This window comes from Oncorhynchus kisutch, linkage group LG22 (genome assembly GCF_002021735.2).
Source record: "Oncorhynchus kisutch isolate 150728-3 linkage group LG22, Okis_V2, whole genome shotgun sequence".
Classification (NCBI taxonomy): Eukaryota; Metazoa; Chordata; class Actinopteri; order Salmoniformes; family Salmonidae; genus Oncorhynchus; species Oncorhynchus kisutch.
Genome location: NC_034195.2, coordinates 38,512,031 through 38,533,681, shown reverse-complemented (window position 1 = coordinate 38,533,681; position 21,651 = coordinate 38,512,031). Strand labels below are relative to the sequence as shown.

At 41.9% G+C, this 21,651-nt stretch overlaps 1 protein-coding gene across 2 annotated transcripts; it reads left to right on the top strand.

Annotated features, from left to right (window-relative positions):
- The first annotated feature begins 1,181 nt into the window (after window positions 1-1,181).
- LOC109866927 (unconventional prefoldin RPB5 interactor 1) lies at window positions 1,182-17,648 on the top strand. Of its 2 annotated transcripts, none has more exons than XM_020455838.2 (10): window positions 1,182-1,544; window positions 2,598-2,632; window positions 2,917-2,995; window positions 13,508-13,643; window positions 14,718-14,809; window positions 14,956-15,224; window positions 15,376-15,634; window positions 15,740-15,891; window positions 16,110-16,350; window positions 16,713-17,648. In XM_020455838.2, exons 1-10 carry the CDS (start codon window positions 1,473-1,475, stop codon window positions 16,893-16,895), a joined length of 1,518 nt encoding a protein of 505 aa, XP_020311427.1. In that variant the 5' UTR covers window positions 1,182-1,472; the 3' UTR covers window positions 16,896-17,648. The 2 variants fall into 2 exon arrangements, with proteins under 2 accessions (XP_020311427.1, XP_020311428.1); XM_020455839.2 differs by having other exon boundaries at window positions 1,191-1,544; window positions 1,693-2,632.
- Window positions 17,649-21,651: the final 4,003 nt, after the last annotated feature.

The window sequence follows — 21,651 nt, the reverse complement described above, 5'->3', positions numbered from 1 at the left end:
ACTGTCGGAACTAGAAGCACAAGCATTTCGCTACACTCACATTAACATCTGCTAACCATGTATGTGACCAATAAAATTTGTTTTGAGTGTAATGTTTACTGTTGAAATGTTTTGTTAATTTCACTTTTGTTTATATATTACACTTGCTTTGGCAATGTAAACATGTTTCCCATGCCAATAAAGACCCTTAAATTGAAATGATATTTGTACAACTGAATGCATTCAACTGAAATGTGTCTTCCGGATTTAACCCAACCCCTCTGAATCAGAGAGGTGCAGGGGGCTGCATTAATCGACATCCACGTCATCAGCACCCGGCGGTTAACTGCCTTGCTCAAGGGCAGACCGACTTTGTCAGCTTGGGGATTTGATCCAGCAATATTTTGGTTACTTGCGCAATGGTCCTACCCGCCAGGTTACATGCCACCCCGATGGGGTGTGGCTTGATGCGGACATTACTGTTTAAAGGACAGCGGTACATTTTTTACCTGATTTTAAACAGGTCGTTTAGAACAGCACCATTTCCGTTTAATTGAATGCTTATTGCTTGTTTTCGTACGCAGCCCTGAGCTTGTATGACCTTTTCCTGAGATTTTGCCATTTGAACTTACAGTATATTTAGCAAAAGAGACAGATAACTGATTTTCCCAACTATAATGCTGTCCTCTATCTGCCAAATTAATTATATCTTTGTACAACATAAGTAGAAGATTCGATCTTGCACAATTCACAATCATGTTTAAAAAAACATCATTACAGTAATTTTACAACCTCAATCTATCATACTAATTGGATTGATGGAATAAAGTTTTAACCAATGCTCTGTAACTACAGTGAATTTACAACTATTTTATATAATTTGCAAAGTATGTAAATGTATGCACTCGCTACTGTAAATCGCTCTGTATAAGAGCGTTTGCTAAATGACTAAAATGAAAGTGCAAATATAAACTAACGCTCTGGGTTTAAAATATTATGGCATTTAATGGGGAGGGGGGGTTGGAACCAATCACACAATATATAGTCAATTTACCTCACGAAATGTGAGGTAAATTGTTTGTAATATGATTAATCTAACAATATTGCGAGAAAGGGAAATGGTCTCTGTCTGTAGCCTATTGTTTACAATATGTAATCATTTTTCATGCATTTGCAACATTGTTGTGCTTGAGAGCAGTTTACCCAGAGTACACCGGGAAACGGGCAGAGGAACATGGCGCAGGGTCGGTGAGGAGGACGCTGAACAATTGAGGATTATATTCCGTGGATATTTCGGAGATCATGCTGAAATCCTAAAATGAGAATGTGAAATGGTTTCACTTCCGAAATCTTGGATATCTACCACTGCCCCTTTGATGAATAATAGGAAAACGCCTCTCAGGAATACCTGCAATTGCATTCATAAACATTTTTTTAGGACTTACAACCCCTGAGCATTGTTTTTTATTCACATCTAAATATTACATGGGAAAATGGCTGAGAGAAATAAAATGATTATAGAGGTCCCACAAGGAGTTGATAGACTTCGAGTGGAGCATAAAAAGGTAAAACAATGAATTAGCTTGCTACTGTAGCTAACGTTACCTGGCTAGCGTGAGCTATGCGTGTTGATCATTCACGCGGTCGACAACAGAATTTTGCAAATCGTTTTGCATTTTCGTGAGATGAGACCTAACATGCATTCTCTTTCAGCAGGTTGCATATTCATTTATGCGCGCGTGGCCTCTTCGACAGACCATTTATCGTGGACATTTTCTAAACCTTTTTTTTTTTCTAGAAGCTTCCTTGAGGTAGCGGTCACATGTTGCTTGTTGTTTATTTCAGCCTGGATCCTGGACAAGCCATGTTGTGTACAACCATCGAGTATGCATAATCAAGTTTGTCAATTTCTCTGATATTGACCCATGTTTATCTATTTCAGCAAGTACAAAGCATGGAAAGTAAACAAATGAACCATGCACGTAACAATACACAAGCATTTCCTTGTGCGGCCGGCCTACTGCCCATTAAAAATGAACCTAGATTCAACATATCTAAATGTTGACCGATAATGTTTAATAAAAGGAATTTACTGGCAATGCAAATGCAGTACAGGACAACAGTAAAGAAAGAGCCAGATAGCAAGCTACTGTTAGTCAGTTGGCAAAGTCATGTTCTTGTTGTGTTACATTAGAATTGGAGTCATGCAGTATGCAATGGAGGGTGCAACTGTATGCCTTTCAAATAGAAACAGGCCTAATGTGTTGGGACATGCTTCTACCCAAAGTGTAGTACTGTAGTAGGCTACTTCCTGGTATGACATTCATTGCAAAGTATGCAGATGCCCCTTCCTGCCCCCAGGTTGGTGCTCCTGTGTATGTAAGTATATACTGGGTGGTTCAGAAAAGCTTTTGATCCTTTTACATTTTGATACAATTCATCTTTGACAGCTGTTTAACCAAAATACTTTAAACTTCCCGATAATTTGCTTCTGTGTTGTTTTCCCCCAGTGAGTAAGTGTAAACAACTACAATGGAGGGGGTTCTTCTGACAGTTTTTTTAATAGAGAATAGAAATGCAAAGTTTGACCTAAATAATTGTCACTCTGTTAACAACAGGTGGTGCAAGGCTGCGAAGGTCAGATCCAGCACTGGTGAGTTTGTGTAGCGATTCCATGTAGTGACTATGGCATTGGAGTCAGCCACTACCACTCATACACACAGCATCTTGTGAGTTATGGTGCTACTGTGCTTCTAGATAACATTACTAGTTCCACCACGAGTCACTCACTACATCCTTGATAGTACATAGATAGATAGGCTAAACACGAGATCTATGTGTCCTTTCAGGAATAACCTGTAGATCAGGAAGGGCATGTGTAATGTTTTGTGTGTGTGCCATTTTATAACTGAATTTTAAAAAACTTTGGACTTTCAGGGCGAAGGTAAAGGGTGACTATGAAACCCTCGAGGATCGACTCAAAACTCTTCCAGATCAGGTGTCCTATGACATCATGGTATGTTCCATCTTTCTCTTATCAAATCAAAGTTTATTGGTTGCGCACACAGATTTGCAGATGTTATCGCAGGTGCAACAAAATGCAATAACAATAGACAAACCCACCCACACAATAAAATAAATTATTAAGAAATGTCAGAATGAGCAATATCAATAAAAGAGTCCAGAGTCCAGAGCATATATATAATATATATACAGTATTCAGACCCCTTCACTTTTACCACATTTTCTTACATTACAGCCTTATTCCAAAATGTATTAAATACATTTTTTCCATCAGTCTACATACAATATTACATCATGACAAAGCAACCTTTGTGATGAGATTTTAAATTGAGCTCAAGTGCATCTGGTTTCCATTGATCATCCTTGAGATGTTTCTCCAACTTGATTGGAGTCCACCTGAGGTAAATTAATTTGACATGATTTGGAAAGGCACACACCTTTCTATATAAGGTCCCACAGTTGACAGTGCATGTCAGAGCAAAAAACAAGCCATGAGGTCAAAGCAATTGTCCATAGAGTGCAGAGAGAGGATTGTGTCTAGGCACAGATCTGGGAAAGGGTACCAAAAAATCTCTGCAACATTGAAGGTCTCCAAGAATACAGTGGCCTCCATCATTCTTCAATGGAAGAAGTTTGGAACCACCAAGACTCTTCCTAGAGCTGTCCGCCTAGCCAAACTGATCAAGCAGGGGGGAAGGGCCTTGATCAGGGAGGTGACCAAGAACCTGATGGTCACTCTGACAGAGCTCCGGACTTCCTCTGTGGAGATAGTTGCCCTTCTGGAAGGTTCTCCTATCTCTGCAGCACTCCACCAATCAGGCCTTTATGGTAGAGTGGCCAGACGACGCCACTCCTCAGTAAAAGGCACATGACAGCCCGCTTGGAGTTTGCCAAAAGGCATCTAATAACTCTCAGACCATGAGAAACAAGATTCTCTGGTCCTGATGAAACCAAGTTTGAACTCTTTGAGTCACGTCTGGAGGAAACTTGGCACCATTTCTACGGTGAAGCATGGTGGTGGCAGCGTCATGCTGTGGGAGGTGTTTTTCAGTGGCAGGGACTGGGAGACTAGACAGGATAAAGGGAAAGATGAGCAGAGCAAATTAAAGAGCGATCCTTGATGAAAACAAGCTCCATAGCACTCACGACCTCAGACTGGGACGACGGTTCACCTTCCAACATGACAATGACCCTAAGCACACAGCCATGACAATGCAGGAGTGGCTTCGGGACAAGTCTCAATGTCCTTGAGTGACCTAGCCAGACCCCGGACTTGAACCCGATCAAACATCTCAGGAGAGACCTGAAAATAGCTGTGCAGCCATGCTCCCCATCCAACCTGACAGAGCGTGAGAGGATCAGCAGAGAAGAATGGGATGAAATTCCCAAATACAGGTGTGCGCAGCTTGTAGCGTCATACCTAAGAAGACTCAAGGCTGTAATTGCTGCCAAAGGTGCTTCAACGGAGTACTGAGTAAAGGGTCTGAATACTTGTGTAAATGTAATATTTCTGTTTTTAATAAATTTGCTAAAATCTATTAACCTGTTTTTGCTTTGTCATTATGGTGTAATGTGTGTAGATTGAGGGGGGGAATTTAAAAAATAAAAAACCATTTTGTGTTAAGGCTAACTTTTTTTTTTAAGTCGAGGGGTCTGAATACTTTCTGAAGGCACTGTGTGTATATCTAATGTATGGACAGCATATGATTAGAAAAAGGTGTGTATGGCAGTAGTTGTACAGGATGAGCCATGACTAGAATACTATATATATTCTAACCGTAGCAGGTAGCCTAGCTAACTAGGTGAAAAATCTGTCTGTTCCCTTGAGCAAGGCGCTTAACCCTAATTGCTTCAGGGTTGCCATTGATAATAGCTGAGGGTTTCTTAGCTATTATCAACAGCGACAAATACATTAACAATTCAAACTTGTACATGTGTGAAATAGGATAAATGTAAGCACCCATATACAAAGTGGATAAAACAAAACAAAATTTCAGCAGTATGAAATTATACTGGAAACTTTCTGAGCAAATGTAAGAAATAATACAAAAATGTGAAATGCAAATTTGGCTAGAAAACAGGGTGACCGTGTCTGTCGGCGCCATCTTGTCCAGTCAAATGCAGTAAATGCAATGGGGAGTGAGTTTCCATAGCAGGGTATTATTTACAGTTTATTATGAGGTGTGTCGAGTGAATTCTCAAACCATTGTCCCCTCTTGATCTGGAGCGAAAACACAGCAGTTAATACAGCGAGATGGGTGCTTTTGAGATGTTTACACATGGTGTGTTGTAGGGAAGGCCTTATCTTTCACTATCAGTTTCTATTCTCCTTTTCTTTCAGCTATTCAGCTTCACTTTTAGTTTGTACAAAAGTATGCAGAACCATGTTTAAATTGCCCTAATATACAGTGCCAGTCAAAAGTTTGGACACACCTACTCATTACTCATTCTCGGTGCTAGAGGCATCACTACAGAACCTGGTTCGATTCCAGGCTGTTTCACAACCGGCCGTGATTGGGAGTCCCATAGGGCGGCGCGCAATTGGCCCAGCGTCGTCCGGGTTAGGGTTTGGCCGGAGTAGGCTGTCATTATGAATAATATTTGTTCTTAACTGATGTGCCTAGTTATAAACATTTAATAAATAAAACGCATATGGAATCATGTAGTAACCAAAAAATTGTTAAATCAAAATAGATTTTAGATTCTTCAAAGTAGCCACCCTTTGCCTTGATGACAGCTTTTCACATTCTTGCCATTCTCTCAACCAGCTTCATGAGGTAGTCACCTGGAATGCATTTAAATTACATTGTAAAAAAAAATCTTTAGGACCCCTTTCTCAATACTTAGGTCACTTTTTCAAAACTCTTCACACAGTTCTCCTAACCAACTTTCAGCTTGGCACAGCAGTTAATTTCACATCCAAAATTCACTAAAACTACCAAAACACTCCATACATGTCTCAGATTAACTCATTATTCCATAAATCAAATCAAATCAAATCAAATTTATTTATATAGCCCTTCGTACATCAGCTGATATCTCAAAGTGCTGTACAGAAACCCAGCCTAAAACCCCAAACAGCAAGCAATGCAGGTGGAGAAGCACGGTGGCTAGGAAAAACTCCCTAGAAAGGCCAATACCTAGGAAGAAACCTAGAGAGGAACCAGGCTATGTGGGGTGGCCAGTCCTCTTCTGGCTGTGCCGGGTGGAGATTATAACAGAACATGGTCAAGATGTTCAATGTTCATAAATAACCAGCATGGTCGAATAATAATAAGGCAGAACAGTTGAAACTAGAGCAGCAGCACAGTCAGGTGGAAGTTGAAACTGGAGCAGCAGCATGGCCAGGTAGACTGGGGACAGCAAGGAGTCATCATGTCAGGTAGTCCTGGGGCATGGTCCTAGGGCTCAGGTCAGTTGAAACTGGAACAGCAGCATGGCCAGGTGGACTGGGGACAGCAAGGAGTCATCATGTCAGGTAGTCCTGGGGCATGGTCCTAGGGCTCAGGTCCTCCGAGAGAGAGAAAGAAAGAGAGAAGAGAGAAGGAGAGAATTAGAGAACGCACACTTAGATTCACACAGGACACCGAATAGGACAGGAGAAGTACTCCAGATATAACAAACTGACCCCAGCCCCCCGACACATAAACTACTGCAGCATAAATACTGGAGGCTGAGACAGGAGGGGTCAGGAGACACTGTGGCCCCATCCGAGGACACCCCCGGACAGGGCCAAACAGGAAGGATATAACCCCACCCACTTTGCCAAAGCACAGCCCCCACACCACTAGAGGGATATCTTCAACCACCAACTTACCATCCTGAGACAAGGCTGAGTATAGCCCACAAAGATCTCCGCCACGGCACAACCCAAGGGGGGGGGGGGACGCCAACCCAGACAGGATGACCACAACAGTGAATCAACCCACTCAGGTGACGCACCCCCTCCAGGGACGGCATGAGAGAGCCCCAGCAAGCCAGTGACTCAGCCCCTGTAATAGGGTTAGAGGCAGAGAATCCCAGTGGAAAGAGGGGAACCGGCCAGGCAGAGACAGCAAGGGCGGTTCGTTGCTCCAGAGCCTTTCCGTTCACCTTCCCACTCCTGGGCCAGACTACACTCAATCATATGACCCACTGAAGAGATGAGTCTTCAGTAAAGACTTAAAGGTTGAGACCGAGTTTGCGTCTCTGACATGGGTAGGCAGACCGTTCCATAAAAATGGAGCTCTATAGGAGAAAGCCCTGCCTCCAGCTGTTTGCTTAGAAATTCTAGGGACAATTAGGAGGCCTGCGTCTTGTGACCGTAGCGTACGTATAGGTATGTACGGCAGGACCAAATCAGAGAGATAGGTAGGAGCAAGCCCATGTAATGCTTTGTAGGTTAGCAGTAAAACCTTGAAATCAGCCCTTGCTTTGACAGGAAGCCAGTGTAGAGAGGCTAGCACTGGAGTAATATGATCAAATTTTTTGGTTCTAGTCAGGATTCTAGCAGCCGTATTTAGCACTAACTGAAGTTTATTTAGTGCTTTATCCGGGTAGCCGGAAAATAGAGCATTGCAGTAGTCTAACCTAGAAGTGACAAAAGCATGGATTAATTTTTCTGCATCATTTTTGGACAGAAAGTTTCTGATTTTTGCAATGTTACGTAGATGGAAAAAAGCTGTCCTCGAAATGGTCTTGATATGTTCTTCAAAAGAGAGATCAGGGTCCAGAGTAACGCCGAGGTCCTTCACAGTTTTATTTGAGACGACTGTACAACCATTAAGATTAATTGTCAGATTCAACAGAAGATCTCTTTGTTTCTTGGGACCTAGAACAAGCATCTCTGTTTTGTCCGAGTTTAATAGTAGAAAGTTTGCAGCCATCCACTTCCTTATGTCTGAAACACATGCTTCTAGCGAGGGCAATTTTGGGGCTTCACCATGTTTCATTGAAATGTACAGCTGTGTGTCATCCGCATAGCAGTGAAAGTTTACATTATGTTTTCGAATAACATCCCCAAGAGGTAAAATATATAGTGAAAACAATAGTGGTCCTAAAACGGAACCTTGAGGAACACCGAAATTTACAGTTGATTTGTCAGAGGACAAACCATTCACAGAGACAAACTGATATCTTTCCGACAGATAAGATCTAAACCAGGCCAGAACATGTCCGTGTAGACCAATTTGGGTTTCCAATCTCTCCAAAAGAATGTGGTGATCGATGGTATCAAAAGCAGCACTAAGGTCTAGGAGCACGAGGACAGATGCAGAGCCTCGGTCCGATGCCATTAAAATGTCATTTACCACCTTCACAAGTGCCGTCTCAGTGCTATGATGGGGTCTAAAACCAGACTGAAGCATTTCGTATACATTGTTTGTCTTCAGGAAGGCAGTGAGTTGCTGCGCAACAGCCTTCTCAAAAAATTTTGAGAGGAATGGAAGATTCGATATAGGCCGATAGTTTTTTATATTTTCTGGGTCAAGGTTTGGCTTTTTCAAGAGAGGCTTTATTACTGCCACTTTTAGTGAGTTTGGTACACATCCAGTGGATAGAGAGCCGTTTATTATGTTCAACATAGGAGGGCCAAGCACAGGAAGCAGCTCTTTCAGTAGTTTAGTTGGAATAGGGTCCAGTATGCAGCTTGAAGGTTTAGAGGCCATGATTATTTTCATCATTGTGTCAAGAGATATAGTACTAAAACACTTGAGCGTCTCTCTTGATCCTAGGTCCTGGCAGAGTTGTGCAGACTCAGGACAACTGAGGTTTGGAGGAATACGCAGGTTTAAAGAGGAGTCCGTAATTTGCTTTCTAATAATCATAATCTTTTCCTCAAAGAAGTTCATGAATTTATCACTGCTAAAGTGAAAGTCATCCTCTCTTGGGGAATGCTGCTTTTTAGTTATCTTTGCGACAGTATTAAAAAGGAATTTCGGATTGTTCTTATTTTCCTCAATTAAGTTAGAAAAATAGGATGATCGAGCAGCAGTAAGGGCTCTACGGTACTGCACGGTACCGTCCTTCCAAGCTAGTCGGAAGACTTCCAGTTTGGTGTGGCGCCATTTCCGTTCCAATTTTCTGGAAGCTTGCTTCAGAGCTCGGGTATTTTCTGTGTACCAGGGAGCTAGTTTCTTATGAGACATTTTTTTTGTTTTTAGGGGTGCAACTGCATCTAGGGTATTGCGCAAGGTTAGATTGAGATCCTCAGTTAGGTGGTTAACTGATTTTTGTCCTCTGGCGTCCTTGGGTAGGCAGAGGGAGTCTGGAAGGGCATCAAGGAATCTTTGTGTTGTCTGTGAATTTATAGCACGACTTTTGATGTTCCTTGGTTGGGGTCTAAGCAGATTATTTGTTGCAATTGCAAACGTAATAAAATGGTGGTCCGATAGTCCAGGATTATGAGGAAAAACATTAAGATCCACCAAATTTATTCCATGGGACAAAACTAGGTCCAGCGTATGACTGTGACAGTGAGTGGGTCCAGAGACATGTTGGACAAAACCCACTGAGTCGATGATGGCTCTGAAAGCCTTTTGGAGTGGGTCTGTGGACTTTTCCATGTGAATATTAAAGTCACCAAAGATTAGAATATTATCTGCTATGACTACAAGGTCCGATAGGAATTCAGGGAACTCAGTGAGAAACGCTGTATATGGCCCAGGAGGCCTGTAAACAGTAGCTATAAAAAGTGATTGAGTAGGCTGCATAGATTTCATGACTAGAAGCTCAAAAGACGAAAATGTCATTTTTTTTTTTGTAAATTGAAATTTGCTATCGTAAATGTTAGCAACACCTCCGCCTTTGCGGGATGCACGGGGGATATGGTCACTAGTGTAGCCAGGAGGTGAGGCCTCATTTAAAACAGTAAATTCATCAGGCTTAAGCCATGTTTCAGTCAGGCCAATCACATCAAGATTATGATCAGTGATTAGTTCATTGACTATAATTGCCTTTGAAGTAAGGGATCTAACATTAAGTAGATCTGCCCATAACACTCACAACGTTTGTCACCCAACAAGAACACTTTGTCACATGAAAAACAATGACCTAAAAACACTTAACAACAGGTAGCATTACCAAAAAAGAATGACACCTCTCTACTGTTTAGAATTCACTCCAGTATATGTTACAGGAATGAATCAGACATGATGCAATATGCTTCAATATGTTTTATGTAATTTTTTTGGCATTGAGTGATTCCAAAATACAAGAGTTTGTATATATATACACCATCTACAGATACAGTAGAAATGCTAGTCCACAGGTTCTCCTCCACATCACATCTTATGTCATCTTGGGCAATACACCTAGGAAAGAATATTTTGGCATGCCTGGTCCATCCCTGGCAATCTTCTGCAGATATGTCTAGGCATCCAGCATTCATTGCTTCCAGGAGGGACATTTGATCATGTGGATGGTGGTCATAAACCTTCCACCTCCATGAGGAAAATAGTTCCTCTATGGGGTTGAGGAATGGAGAGTAAGGTGAGAGGAAAAGGGACACCATCCTGGGATGAGCTGCAAACCACTCTGTGACTGCACATGAGTGGTGAGATGCCACATTGTCCCATACAATTACAAACGTTGGCCGATTTCACCTCACTGCAACACTTTTCTCACCTGGCACAACCCTTCCATAGATGTCATCCAGGAATGAAAGGAGACGCTCGGCGTTGTATGGCCCAATTAGCGGTTTGTGTAACAACAATCCATCAGAGGATATTGCTGCACACATTGTGATATTGGCACCCCTCTGGCCCGGGACATCCACTGTGGCTCTTTTCCCAATCACATTCCTTCCTCGCTTCCGTGTTTTAGCCAAGTTGAAACCAGCCTCATCCACAAAGATGAATATGTGGGCTGTTTGCCTGGCTTCAATCTCCATGACTCTCAAATAAATTCACAAGGCAACATAAGAGTTAGGCTATCACGGTAGTTTACATTATACCTAAAAATATGCCATTGTGTGCCTCTGCCCTGTTTGGTTTTTCAAAACCAGTTCTGTATTTTATAGTCATCTTACCTGGACATATTGGTTCCTGAGTTGCTTGACTCTTTCAGAGTTCCTCTCAAAGGGGACAGTGTACAACTGCTTCATCCCGAATTGATGTTGTTTCAGGACTCTAGAAATAGTTGTTATGCTTACATTGTGAATATTTCCAAATGTAATGTTGTCTGCCAACACGCTGTCCCGAATCTCTGTGAGTTTTATGCCATTGTTTCTGATAACCATATCAACGATTACAGTTTCCTGCACAGCAGTGAAAATCCTACCTCTCCCGCCTGTGGGATGTAACCGTTGTGTCATAGGCAGAAATACAAAAACAATTACACACAAGTGGGTTTGGAGGCTTTGCTCAATTTACTTCTGAAATGTGCAGAATGTGCCCTTGCAGAATGGACATCTTACGTGTTGTTTTGCCAGGAATTTCTCACAATAGATTCCACTGTTGAGCGTTGCAGATTTGGCTGCACTCTCAGACCAGCCTCTCTCATTGATAGACCATGATTTATTACATGAGATTAGGGATACTATAATTGATAATCTGAGACTACAGCTCTTGATCTTCCACTCAGTCTTCTTCCACCACGCACATGTACTCCTCTCCCTCCCTCTCCCAGCCACTTCTCTATCTCTGGCTGGGTCCATGTTTACATTACAGTCCAGCATTATTCATATGATGTCCCCTTTTGTGTAGATGGTAATGAAATTGAAAGACTAACACCTGGGTTGGTGTTCAGCTACAATGGGAATCAGCTGTGTTTGGTCTAATTGATTTGATAGTATTTAATTGTTTTATACTTGGAATATATTTCAATACGCTATTACTGTCTTATTCAATTTTGTGTTATGTTAGGTTTTGAACTTAAGTTCAACAGTTTTGAAAAGAGTACGTAAACATTTTCAAATTGGCCTGTAGGTACATAAAGTTTTGGTGGTGCTTGTGTCTGAGTGAGAAAATAATTCATGAAATTTGAAAGATTGTCATTGAATGCATTTTGTGCCAAAGCAATGAAAAATGATCCACAGTTTAGCCCACACAGACTGCTGCTGTGCTTACTGTGTGAAGAGCTTTGAAAAAGTGACCTAAGTATTGAGAAATGGGTTCTAGATAGTTAAAAACTGTAATATTTGTGGATTTTTTCCCCTTAATGCGTATTAGCCAATCAGTTGTGTTGTGACAAGGTAGGGGTGGTATACAGAAGATAGCATATTCGGTAAAAGACCAAGTCCATATTATGGCAAGAACAACTGAAATAAGCAAAGAGACAGTCCATCATTACTTTAAGACATAAAGGTCAGTCAAGGAGAACAGATGATCTCTGCATGTGTGGTTCCCGCCGTGAATCATGGAGGTATGGGGGTGCTTTGCTGGTGACACTGTCTGTGATTTATTTATAATTCAAGGAACACTTAACCAGCATGGCTACCACCGCATTCTGCAGGGATACGCCACCCCATCTGGTTTGCGCTTAGTGGGACTATCATTTGTTTTTCAACAGGACAACAGGACCCAACACAGTTCTAGGCTGTGTAAGGGCTATTTTGGAGGAGATTGCTGGGCCAATTGTGCGCCGCCCTATGGGACTCCCAATCACGTCCGGTTGTGATACAGCCTGGAATCAAACCAGGGTCTGTAGTGACGCCTCTAGCACCGAGATGCAGTGCCTTAGGCTGCTGCGCCACTATTTAATAATTTTGATGTCTTCACTTTTATTCTACAATGTAAAAATAAAGAAAAACCCTTGAATTAGTAGATTTGTCCAAATGTTTGACTGGTACTGTCGCAAGACCCAGTGGTTGATGCTTATTTATAAACCCTCTTAGGTTTCACTCCTCCCTATCTGAGATATTTACTGCAACCCTCATCCTCCACATACAACACACGTTCTGCCAGTCACATTCTGTTAAAGGTTCCCAGAGCACACACATCCCTGGGCCGCTCGTCTTTTCAGTTCGCTGCAGCTAGCGACTGGAACGACCTGCAACAAACACTCAAACCGGACATTTTTTAAAAAATCTCAATCTCTTCATTCAAAGACTCAATCATGGACACTTACTGACAGTTGTGGCTGCTTTGCGTGATGTATTGTTGTCTCTACCTTCTTGCCCTTTGTGCTGTTGTCTGTGCCCAATAATGTTTGGACCGTATTTTGTCATGTTACCAAGATGTGTTGCTACCATGTTGTTGTGTTGCTACCATGCTGTGTTGTCATATGTTGTTGCCATGCTATGTTGTTGTCTTAGGTCTCTCTTTATGTAGTGTTGTCTCCTCGTGATGTCTGTTTTGTCCTATATATTATTATTTATTTTTTTATCCCAGCCCCCGTCCCTGCAGGAGGCCTTTTGCATTTTGGTGGGCCGTCATTGTAAATAAGAATTTCTTCTTAACTGACTTGCCTAGTTAAATAAAGTACTGTATATATAACAAAAATTCAATAAAAACGATTGAAAGTCAAGTTGAAACTTGAACTCAACTTGAATAATGCAAGTTGATCTCCTTCTCCTCTGCTGTAACAGGTGCCATTTGGCCCCCTGGCCTTCATGCCTGGGATGCTGGTCCATACCAATGAGATCACCGTGCTGCTGGGGGACAACTGGTTTGCAAAGTGCTCTGCCAAGCAGGCCCAGAAGCTCGTGGAGCACAGGAAGAAACGTGCGTTTGTTTTGGAAGCCATTTTGAATTTTCTCAGATACCATGGCACCATGCCCAACTCTGACACCCACATAACTAATATTATTTAAAAAATGAGAGAATTCCTCAATTGTATGACTATATATTGTTTCGCAATGTATGCTACTGATAATTCTTATTGAGAAAGATTGAGGTCATGTTTTGAATGTCTTCTCAACACTACCACAGTTCATCCAGCAGGGGTAGTTGTCATGGACTTGCTGTCAGACAAACCGAAAAAGAGGTGATCACTCAGTTCAAACTAAAAGTTGAATGGCTACTTATTTTGTGAATACTTGGGTTGTTAGAATGTTTGATACAGTTTTTCTGATGGACCATTATGTATCAAATTACAATTGCATTAGCAAATAAGTAATAACACACAGTCATCTTGGTCATAATTTGCAATACTGCAAGTTCATTTCTATTGAAAATGCAGAATTATGTTCAGATTGCTATTTGTTGGTTACTCATTGATTTTGGCCATCTGCAATTATTTTGTCACAATATGTCCAGACTTAAACCCTCCTGCCAAATAGAGTTTTTTCCCCTTCACTCCCCTTTGGTATTCACCCTGCACCCGAAAAAGCTCTTTAATATATATCGTCAGATGGGCCTAAATAACAATGTGTGATGATGATGCGGCCATTATTAGACTGGTGTTTACCTGAAGCGTGAATGTGACATAACCTTCCCTGACCCTGCCCAGGCCGCTTTTACACAACTAAGTGCCATAATGCAAACATGGATCGCTGAGATCTGTCAAACAGCCCGGCTGAGTTGTCAGGCCGTCCGCGTTTGACCTTTCCCCAACGTTTCGAGACGTACGGCTGAAGGCTCGCTGTTGCCATGGCAACGGTGCCCCTGCTGCCATTAGCGGACGGGGGTTTAATTGTTGTGAAGATTTAATGATCCGAAGTAGCACCGAGGGCATGCGATGTTATGAACCGTTTGTCATAATTTTCCCCTTTTTTTTTTTTTACTGTGTTAAGAGTTTAACCCCTTGCTGGCGGATTTTTCTATTCCATCACACAATATTTGTGCTTTGTTTTTTAGATGTAAATAGTGCGCTGGATGACTTGCACAAGACCAGGAAGGACTTTGAAGCCAGAGTTGGGTTTACAGAGGATCTAGAAAAACTCTCAGGCGTAAGTGTAATTACAGTGATAATAAAGAGTTTTTAGGATCCTCTTCAGCCAGCTTATCTGATAGACAAGTCCCTGTGCAGAAAATCGATTTATATGATCAAATATTTTAAACACACACACACTTATACCCTTCTCTGTTTCCTCAGGCTAAAGGGGACTATGTGGACATCAGAGAAGAGGTTGGAAGTATTGAAGAAATGGTCAGCAAAGGAAAGCTGCGTGTGGCTCTTAAGCCCCACTCTAAGCCCAAGATGGAGGCTGTTGTGAAGATAGAGGAGGAAGAGGAGGAGGAGGACAAAGAGGGCAGTGGAGAGGGAGATGGAGGGAGCAGGAGAAGAGTGCTGTCCGAGGAGGAGCTATGGGCCAGACTGGATGAGCTGGAAGCGCAGGAGGAGCAGGAAGAGGAGCAACACCGGTAGAGTTAAATACACACACAAAATGCATAGATGTTAGAATTGAGGAGTAATTCAGCGCCACTCTATCCACCTTCACACCTGTGTTTCATTACAAAATGTAGTGAAGAATTGGTTTCTCCCAGCTTGATACTTTGTGTCTATTGTTTTCAGACGGTTTGACAGTGCAGACACCAATGGCAACGATGACACAACATCCTCTGAGGAAGAGAAGGAGGGAGATAGCGGCAGCCATCATCGTGTCAATGGACATGATGAGAGGAGCAAAGGCAGGGCGTTTGTGCCTTACAACGGCAGCCAACTCAACAGTACAGCTCAGTCAACCGGGGAGGAGGAGGAAGATGAAGCAGAGGAGGAGGAAGGCGTCTGTTTGCCTACCATCTATTTCTCTCATACGGTGGAACCTAAGAAGGTCAGTGTGTATGAAGCGTATTAATCTCATCGCAGTCAACTTGTAGTCCATTATGTTATTTGAGCTATGTAAATCAATGTACTTCACCTCCCTCTGTCTCTCCAGGTGAGGATAAACACAGGGAAGAACACCATGTTGAAGTTCAGTGAGCTGAAAGAACAGAAGCAGCAAGCCAAGAGGAAAAAGAAGAACGGCACCAGCAACGGTCACTCTCACCACGGGCTCCACAACATCACTACGCCCACAGACCTCTACAGGTACACACAGGCTACACATCAATCGTTAAATGTTTGGTTGGTATGAACTTTTGGCAACATTTTGGATCAAATGTAAAAATGGCATATGGAATGGTGTTTACTCTGAATGTTTCCAGATTTCTTTATTCTGATTTGGTATGGTGTCTGTCTATTAACAAGTTCTGTGATCTGATTGGGTATAATGGCTGACTGGGTGTATGTTTGTGGCCTTTTGTCAGGTTGTTTGTGGATGTGAAGAACGGCGAGCCCATCCCCAGGAAGTCAATCCTGAAGTCCCGGAGCAGAGAGAGCAGTGTGTGTAGTGACACCAGCGAGAGCAGCGCTGCCGACTTCGAGGAGCGGCGGACGTTTGGACGCACTCTGAGCCATGACGAGAACACATACAGCGACACCAGTGACGGCATCACGGAGGAGGACAGCCCCACCGGGGTCCTCCTACATCCCACCAGCAGCTTTCAGGTAAACTCAGCTGGTCCTGATTCAATACTCCATCAATATTCTAATACTGTAAAGATCTTCAATTCAGTGCCAACAACTTTATTTGTCCCTTTAGGGAAATTCTTATTACAGCAACAGCCGTGCTTCAGACACATACAACAAACCGGCACAGATACAATAAATAGACAAGAAACATGAGAGATAATGATTTAAATGTACAGTGCAATAAATACGATCATCGGTATAAAACGTGCAAGAGACAGGGGTGATTAGTTCACAATTTCTTTGAACTTAAATAAATGCTTAGAGCAGGGAGTGGTCTATGTCCTGCCAAGTTTACAGCATCACATTAACCACCATCTTATTCTTTGTCATTGATCCAGGCCTTTTCAGGCACGGTGGTTGAGAAGGAGCCCATTCCCTTGTCGATCCCCCAATTCACCATTGCTCTGCCAGCGCTGCCCACCATCCCAGAGAGGAAACTGGAGGAGGTGGCCCCCGAGGCCCCCCAAGAGGCCCCAAAGAGGGTGTCCAAGTTCAAAACTGCCCGGCTGAAGCAGAAGTGACCCAGAAGAGCCAGTCTCCAGGATCCACACTACGGGCTCCTTTTTTAACATTGATTTTCTATGCCAACACTTTTTGGAGTTGGACAGACCGTGAACCCACCCTATGATCTGCCATCCCGCTTATTTTTTTGGCATCACTCTTCAAGCCTCTCTTCTTCTCTTTCATAATGCTTTTCCTGTTAGTACACATTGCAATATAAACAATTTGCCTAACTTTGTTTCTCAACAAAGCATAACTTTGTTGAGAAAGCAACCCAACACACTCACTCTTAACCATTTACCTGCCTTGTATAATGGAACATCAAGCTTTTTAGCAAATAGCCCCATTATTTATGAATTAGTACTTCACCGCAATATGTTTTTAAGTAAAGAGGTAGTTTATTTAGAGCCCTCATCCTCCAACATTATGGCCCTACATTAGTCAACACTGCCTAGGTGTGCATTTTATGGTGGTTGATCTTGTCAGTGTCTTGACTATACTCTGACAAAGCCAGTAGTTTACAACTCTATTCATTGTTTGATCCATGATTTTGCCTGCTATGCTAAGACGACATACTCTGCATCATTCAATTTATTTTTGCCTTTTCCTTTCTTAATTATTCTACGACAGGGTCAGATGTCAACTTCCCTTTATTTCCTCAAATCCCCTTGTACCTGCCTATTGAATGTATGTCCACTTCTGTGACCAGCTTTATGTCAAAAATAAATATTGTTGTAAACTGGAATTAAAATTAAAAATTTTGGACAAAGTCAGGTGTTACGCCCCTTTGGGTAGATTTTCTCAAACCTTATTTCCAATCCTCACTAAGGACAAGACAGACCAACAGAAAAGTTGTACGTACGCAGTAGAGTGTCAACTATTCAACATGCACAATTGTCGGGAAATAACCAAGATGACGGTTGATGTTCTATGGTCAGAGGTAATAGGATGGCCATCCACTGCTAATGTACGTGTTGGTCTGTCCTGTCCATGACACAGGTATGCCACATGTATTGACAATGTTGAACCACAATGACCAGCAATAGATCATCTCTCCTATGTAAAATGACTTGCCAACTCTATTTTTGTACCACCTTTTCATATGGCTGCTGTGTCGGCTGGGGATTCTGCATCTGTGAGCTCCATCCTTCCAGATTCGATGTAATTAAAGTTGCACCTTGTGAGTTTGAAAAGCTATCACTAGCTGCTCGCTAAGTAGCGAGAGTGCAGGGTTCGATAAGCAGCTTTTAAACTGGTCCTTAGTTGATTCCCCCTCATCAGGATTAGGGCTGCAATAGGAAAAATCTATCCAGGTAGCATGAGACAGATTAGCTAATGCTTAACATGGTTGAGCGCTGGCTAGACACAGATCATTGGACTTCAAAAGCTTTGAAGGTATATGTTGGAACATGTACTTAACATTTCAAAGAGATCTAAAGGAACACATTAATAATTGAAAACAACAGAGAGATCTACATTGCAGGGTTTAAAGAGGATTTAAGAGTTAGGTCATTTAGGATCTCCTTGCAGAGACGAGCAGGTATTGTTGACCAGACAGATGCTCAGAGAAGAGGCTCTTGCTCCCAGCTACAAATGTCATGGGGCATTAAACTGTTCCTTGCTGTACACCTGGGCCGGTTTCATGGACCGAGATAAAGCCTACTCCTGTACTTAAAACTATGTTCTATAGAGAATTGCTGCTTTTAAATGTAGTTGTGCATAATCTTGGTCTATGAAATATCCCCTGAAGTATTTAATCAACATGTTTCTATACTATAAGTATGCACACACTCACTTGTTCTTGAATCTATTTAACATTCAAGCAATCTTAGGTCAAATAGTTCATTTGAAATAAAGACCTCTGTAAATGGTGTCAGAGTGCACCAGCAGCTAACAAAACTAACGTCAGTACATTGAGACTATACATTTTCTATAATAAATAAGTAGAACGCCTGAGGATGTATGCACAATTTGTGCATATATTGTGAGTGTGGTTATTGTATAAATGAACTCCCTCTCTCTATTTGAAAATAATCCATTGAGAAAGTCATTGGGATGACAGCAGTGTGATGGATGTTGCACGCATCCAATTAAGATTTCTGAAAAGAAGCCTCTGAGCACTCTAAGCACTTATACAGCTGAATCACAAGTCAGAGCTTTCCCAATGCCCTGAAACAATTGCAAAGCATCAATCTTGCATTATTCATTACGTTTTACAAAGGGTCAGAGTGGCTGAAATCCTCATTATAAATATTTGGAGAAGGAACAATCTGAGGTCACAGGGCTACATTTTGGATATTGACTTATTACAAGGGTTTAAGGAGCAGGATCCACGCACGCGCACACACACACACACACACACACACACACACACACACACACACACACACACACACACACACACACACACACACACACATACACACACACACACACACACACACACACACACACACACACACACACACACACACACACACACACACACACACACACACACACACACACACACACACACACACACACACACACACACACACACAGGAAAGAGTAAGATGAAAAGGTGGTGGGCCATATAATACAGTCGCACCAAACCTCTTCCTGTGTCTGTCACAAGAGTTTGCCTAAAATAATCTAGGCCAGGTCTACTAAATGTGACGTTTTTACAGTGCACAAATGTACAGAATGTTGGTGCATAGTGAGTGACAAGGCCTAATTTAAAATAACCCACTAAAATGTGACGTTTGTACAGTGCAAAAATTAACAGAATGCTATGTGCATCATGATGACTAGGCCTAATTTAAATAAAAGGAGTAGTTGATCATCTTGGATTTGGAGACGCAAATAACCTATGCGTAATTTACGCAGGAACAGGAGGCCTACAATGCTTGTCAACTACCAGATGGGGGAGCCCACGCACATCTCGAAGTGGTCATATCCCCTCCTTCTCACAGAAATTAAACTATAAGCTCATATGCTTCCATACTTTATTTCGAACGCATGCATGAATAGTTGAAGGGTGTTGACGGAGATCTGATTTGATTGTTATCCTTTAGCGCAGTATCACAGGAAAAGTCAGACACAGCTCATCACTCGTCACTGACTGAACTTAAGCTGTACTTCGAGTCCAATACGCGCTGCGGTTTTACACCCTCCGATCTGAATGCCCAGGTAAGGAAATGTATATATCAACAAATATTTAGAATCTCCTGCAGCTCTTAACTTTCAGTTTCTCCGAATGATGATTTCTCAGAATAACATGGTTTCTCAGAATATATTTGTATGCATGCATAAACCCTTATGGTTGAGGTTGGCTGCCCCTGGTAATGCCAATGACAGTAGGCTATTAAGAGAAGGGAAATATCGTTAAACATTAAGTAAAGTATAGGATAGTGTAGGCCCATGTAAAGTGAATGTGTCATAAGTCATGTTGAATGGATAGAATAGGATTGTATATGGTGGTTAAATAGCAGGTCCTTATGCATGTCAAAATACACTGTTTATAGGCTGATGTTTTTTTTCTCACTCTGTGATATAGTGTAATGACAGCCTGCTGTGATCTTTGCATCCAAGATAATCTGTTGCAGTAAATACTCATTTCAATACACCACATATCAAATGATCCACAGTAGTAATTGAATTGAGGGCTGTGGCTGACAGACTGTTGGATGTAAAGACGTTTTTTTCAAGGATGTTTGTCAGACTTCTGATAGCTATAATAATGTGTGTAACGTGAATGGTGATATGCAGAGGTTATGTGAGTGTGTACTGTAAATACATTGATAAAATATCATCTCTTGTCACTGTAACCTGGATAGAGAGGTGAAGCGATGATGCCCCATCTGTCATATGTGAGCTAAGAGAGTCCATGATGCTCTGCTTCTCTCCATTCCAGAGTTCTCCTCTCTCAGGCTCCAAGGGGACAGGAGGAGGAGCAGGTGGGTGGCAGCCAGTATGATCAATCAACATTAAATATTCAGCCTTGGAATTTACACATAATTTCACCGCAATGCACTTTATTAGAAAAACAAAAGCTGGAGCTAGTTGATAAATGTGTTTGTTGTTGATGAGAGAATAAGCAAGCTGTGAAAAGCAATACATGTCTTGATTTGAAAAAGTTTGGAGTATTATCTGTTTATTATGATGGGGCCGGTATACCAGAGTTTGTCAATTCCCTAAAGAAGTTGTCAAGAGAGCAGAACACAGACTGGCACCCAGGCTAATGGAATTGTGCTTATGTTAGAAAAGCATTTAACTCACTGCTATTTCTATTATGATGCAGATTCCAAGTAGGGGTCTTTTTTCATCAAATGCAAGTAAATGTGTGTGAAGCAGGAAGGAGAAAATCAGAGTGAGGCTGAGTGAAACTGAAATCATGTGCTCGTATCTTATTCTCTTTACTATGCTGCAAGTGCTGTTAGAGGACCTACATGGCAACTTTCTGATGGAATCACTTGTTTGAACACCAAGCACCTGATTTGAACATCTATAATCCAAGCTCAACTGAACAGCCCAAATTAGCTTTTTGGCCCTCTCTTGCCATCAACATAAGTCAGATTTTCTCCCAAAAATTCTAAGCTGTTTTCTGGTTGGCTTAAATCACTTTGAAAAAGTGCAGCAAAAGTATTTTGAGGTGTTTGTCTGGACCCTCTGGTCCTCAGCAGTACAGGCCAAGCTGTTATCCAGCCAGAGAAGGAGTTCAGAAAGCACAACCATCCAATCTGTTACTCTTTTCTTAACAGTTACTTTTATCTTAAGATAGTGAAGTTTCATTTT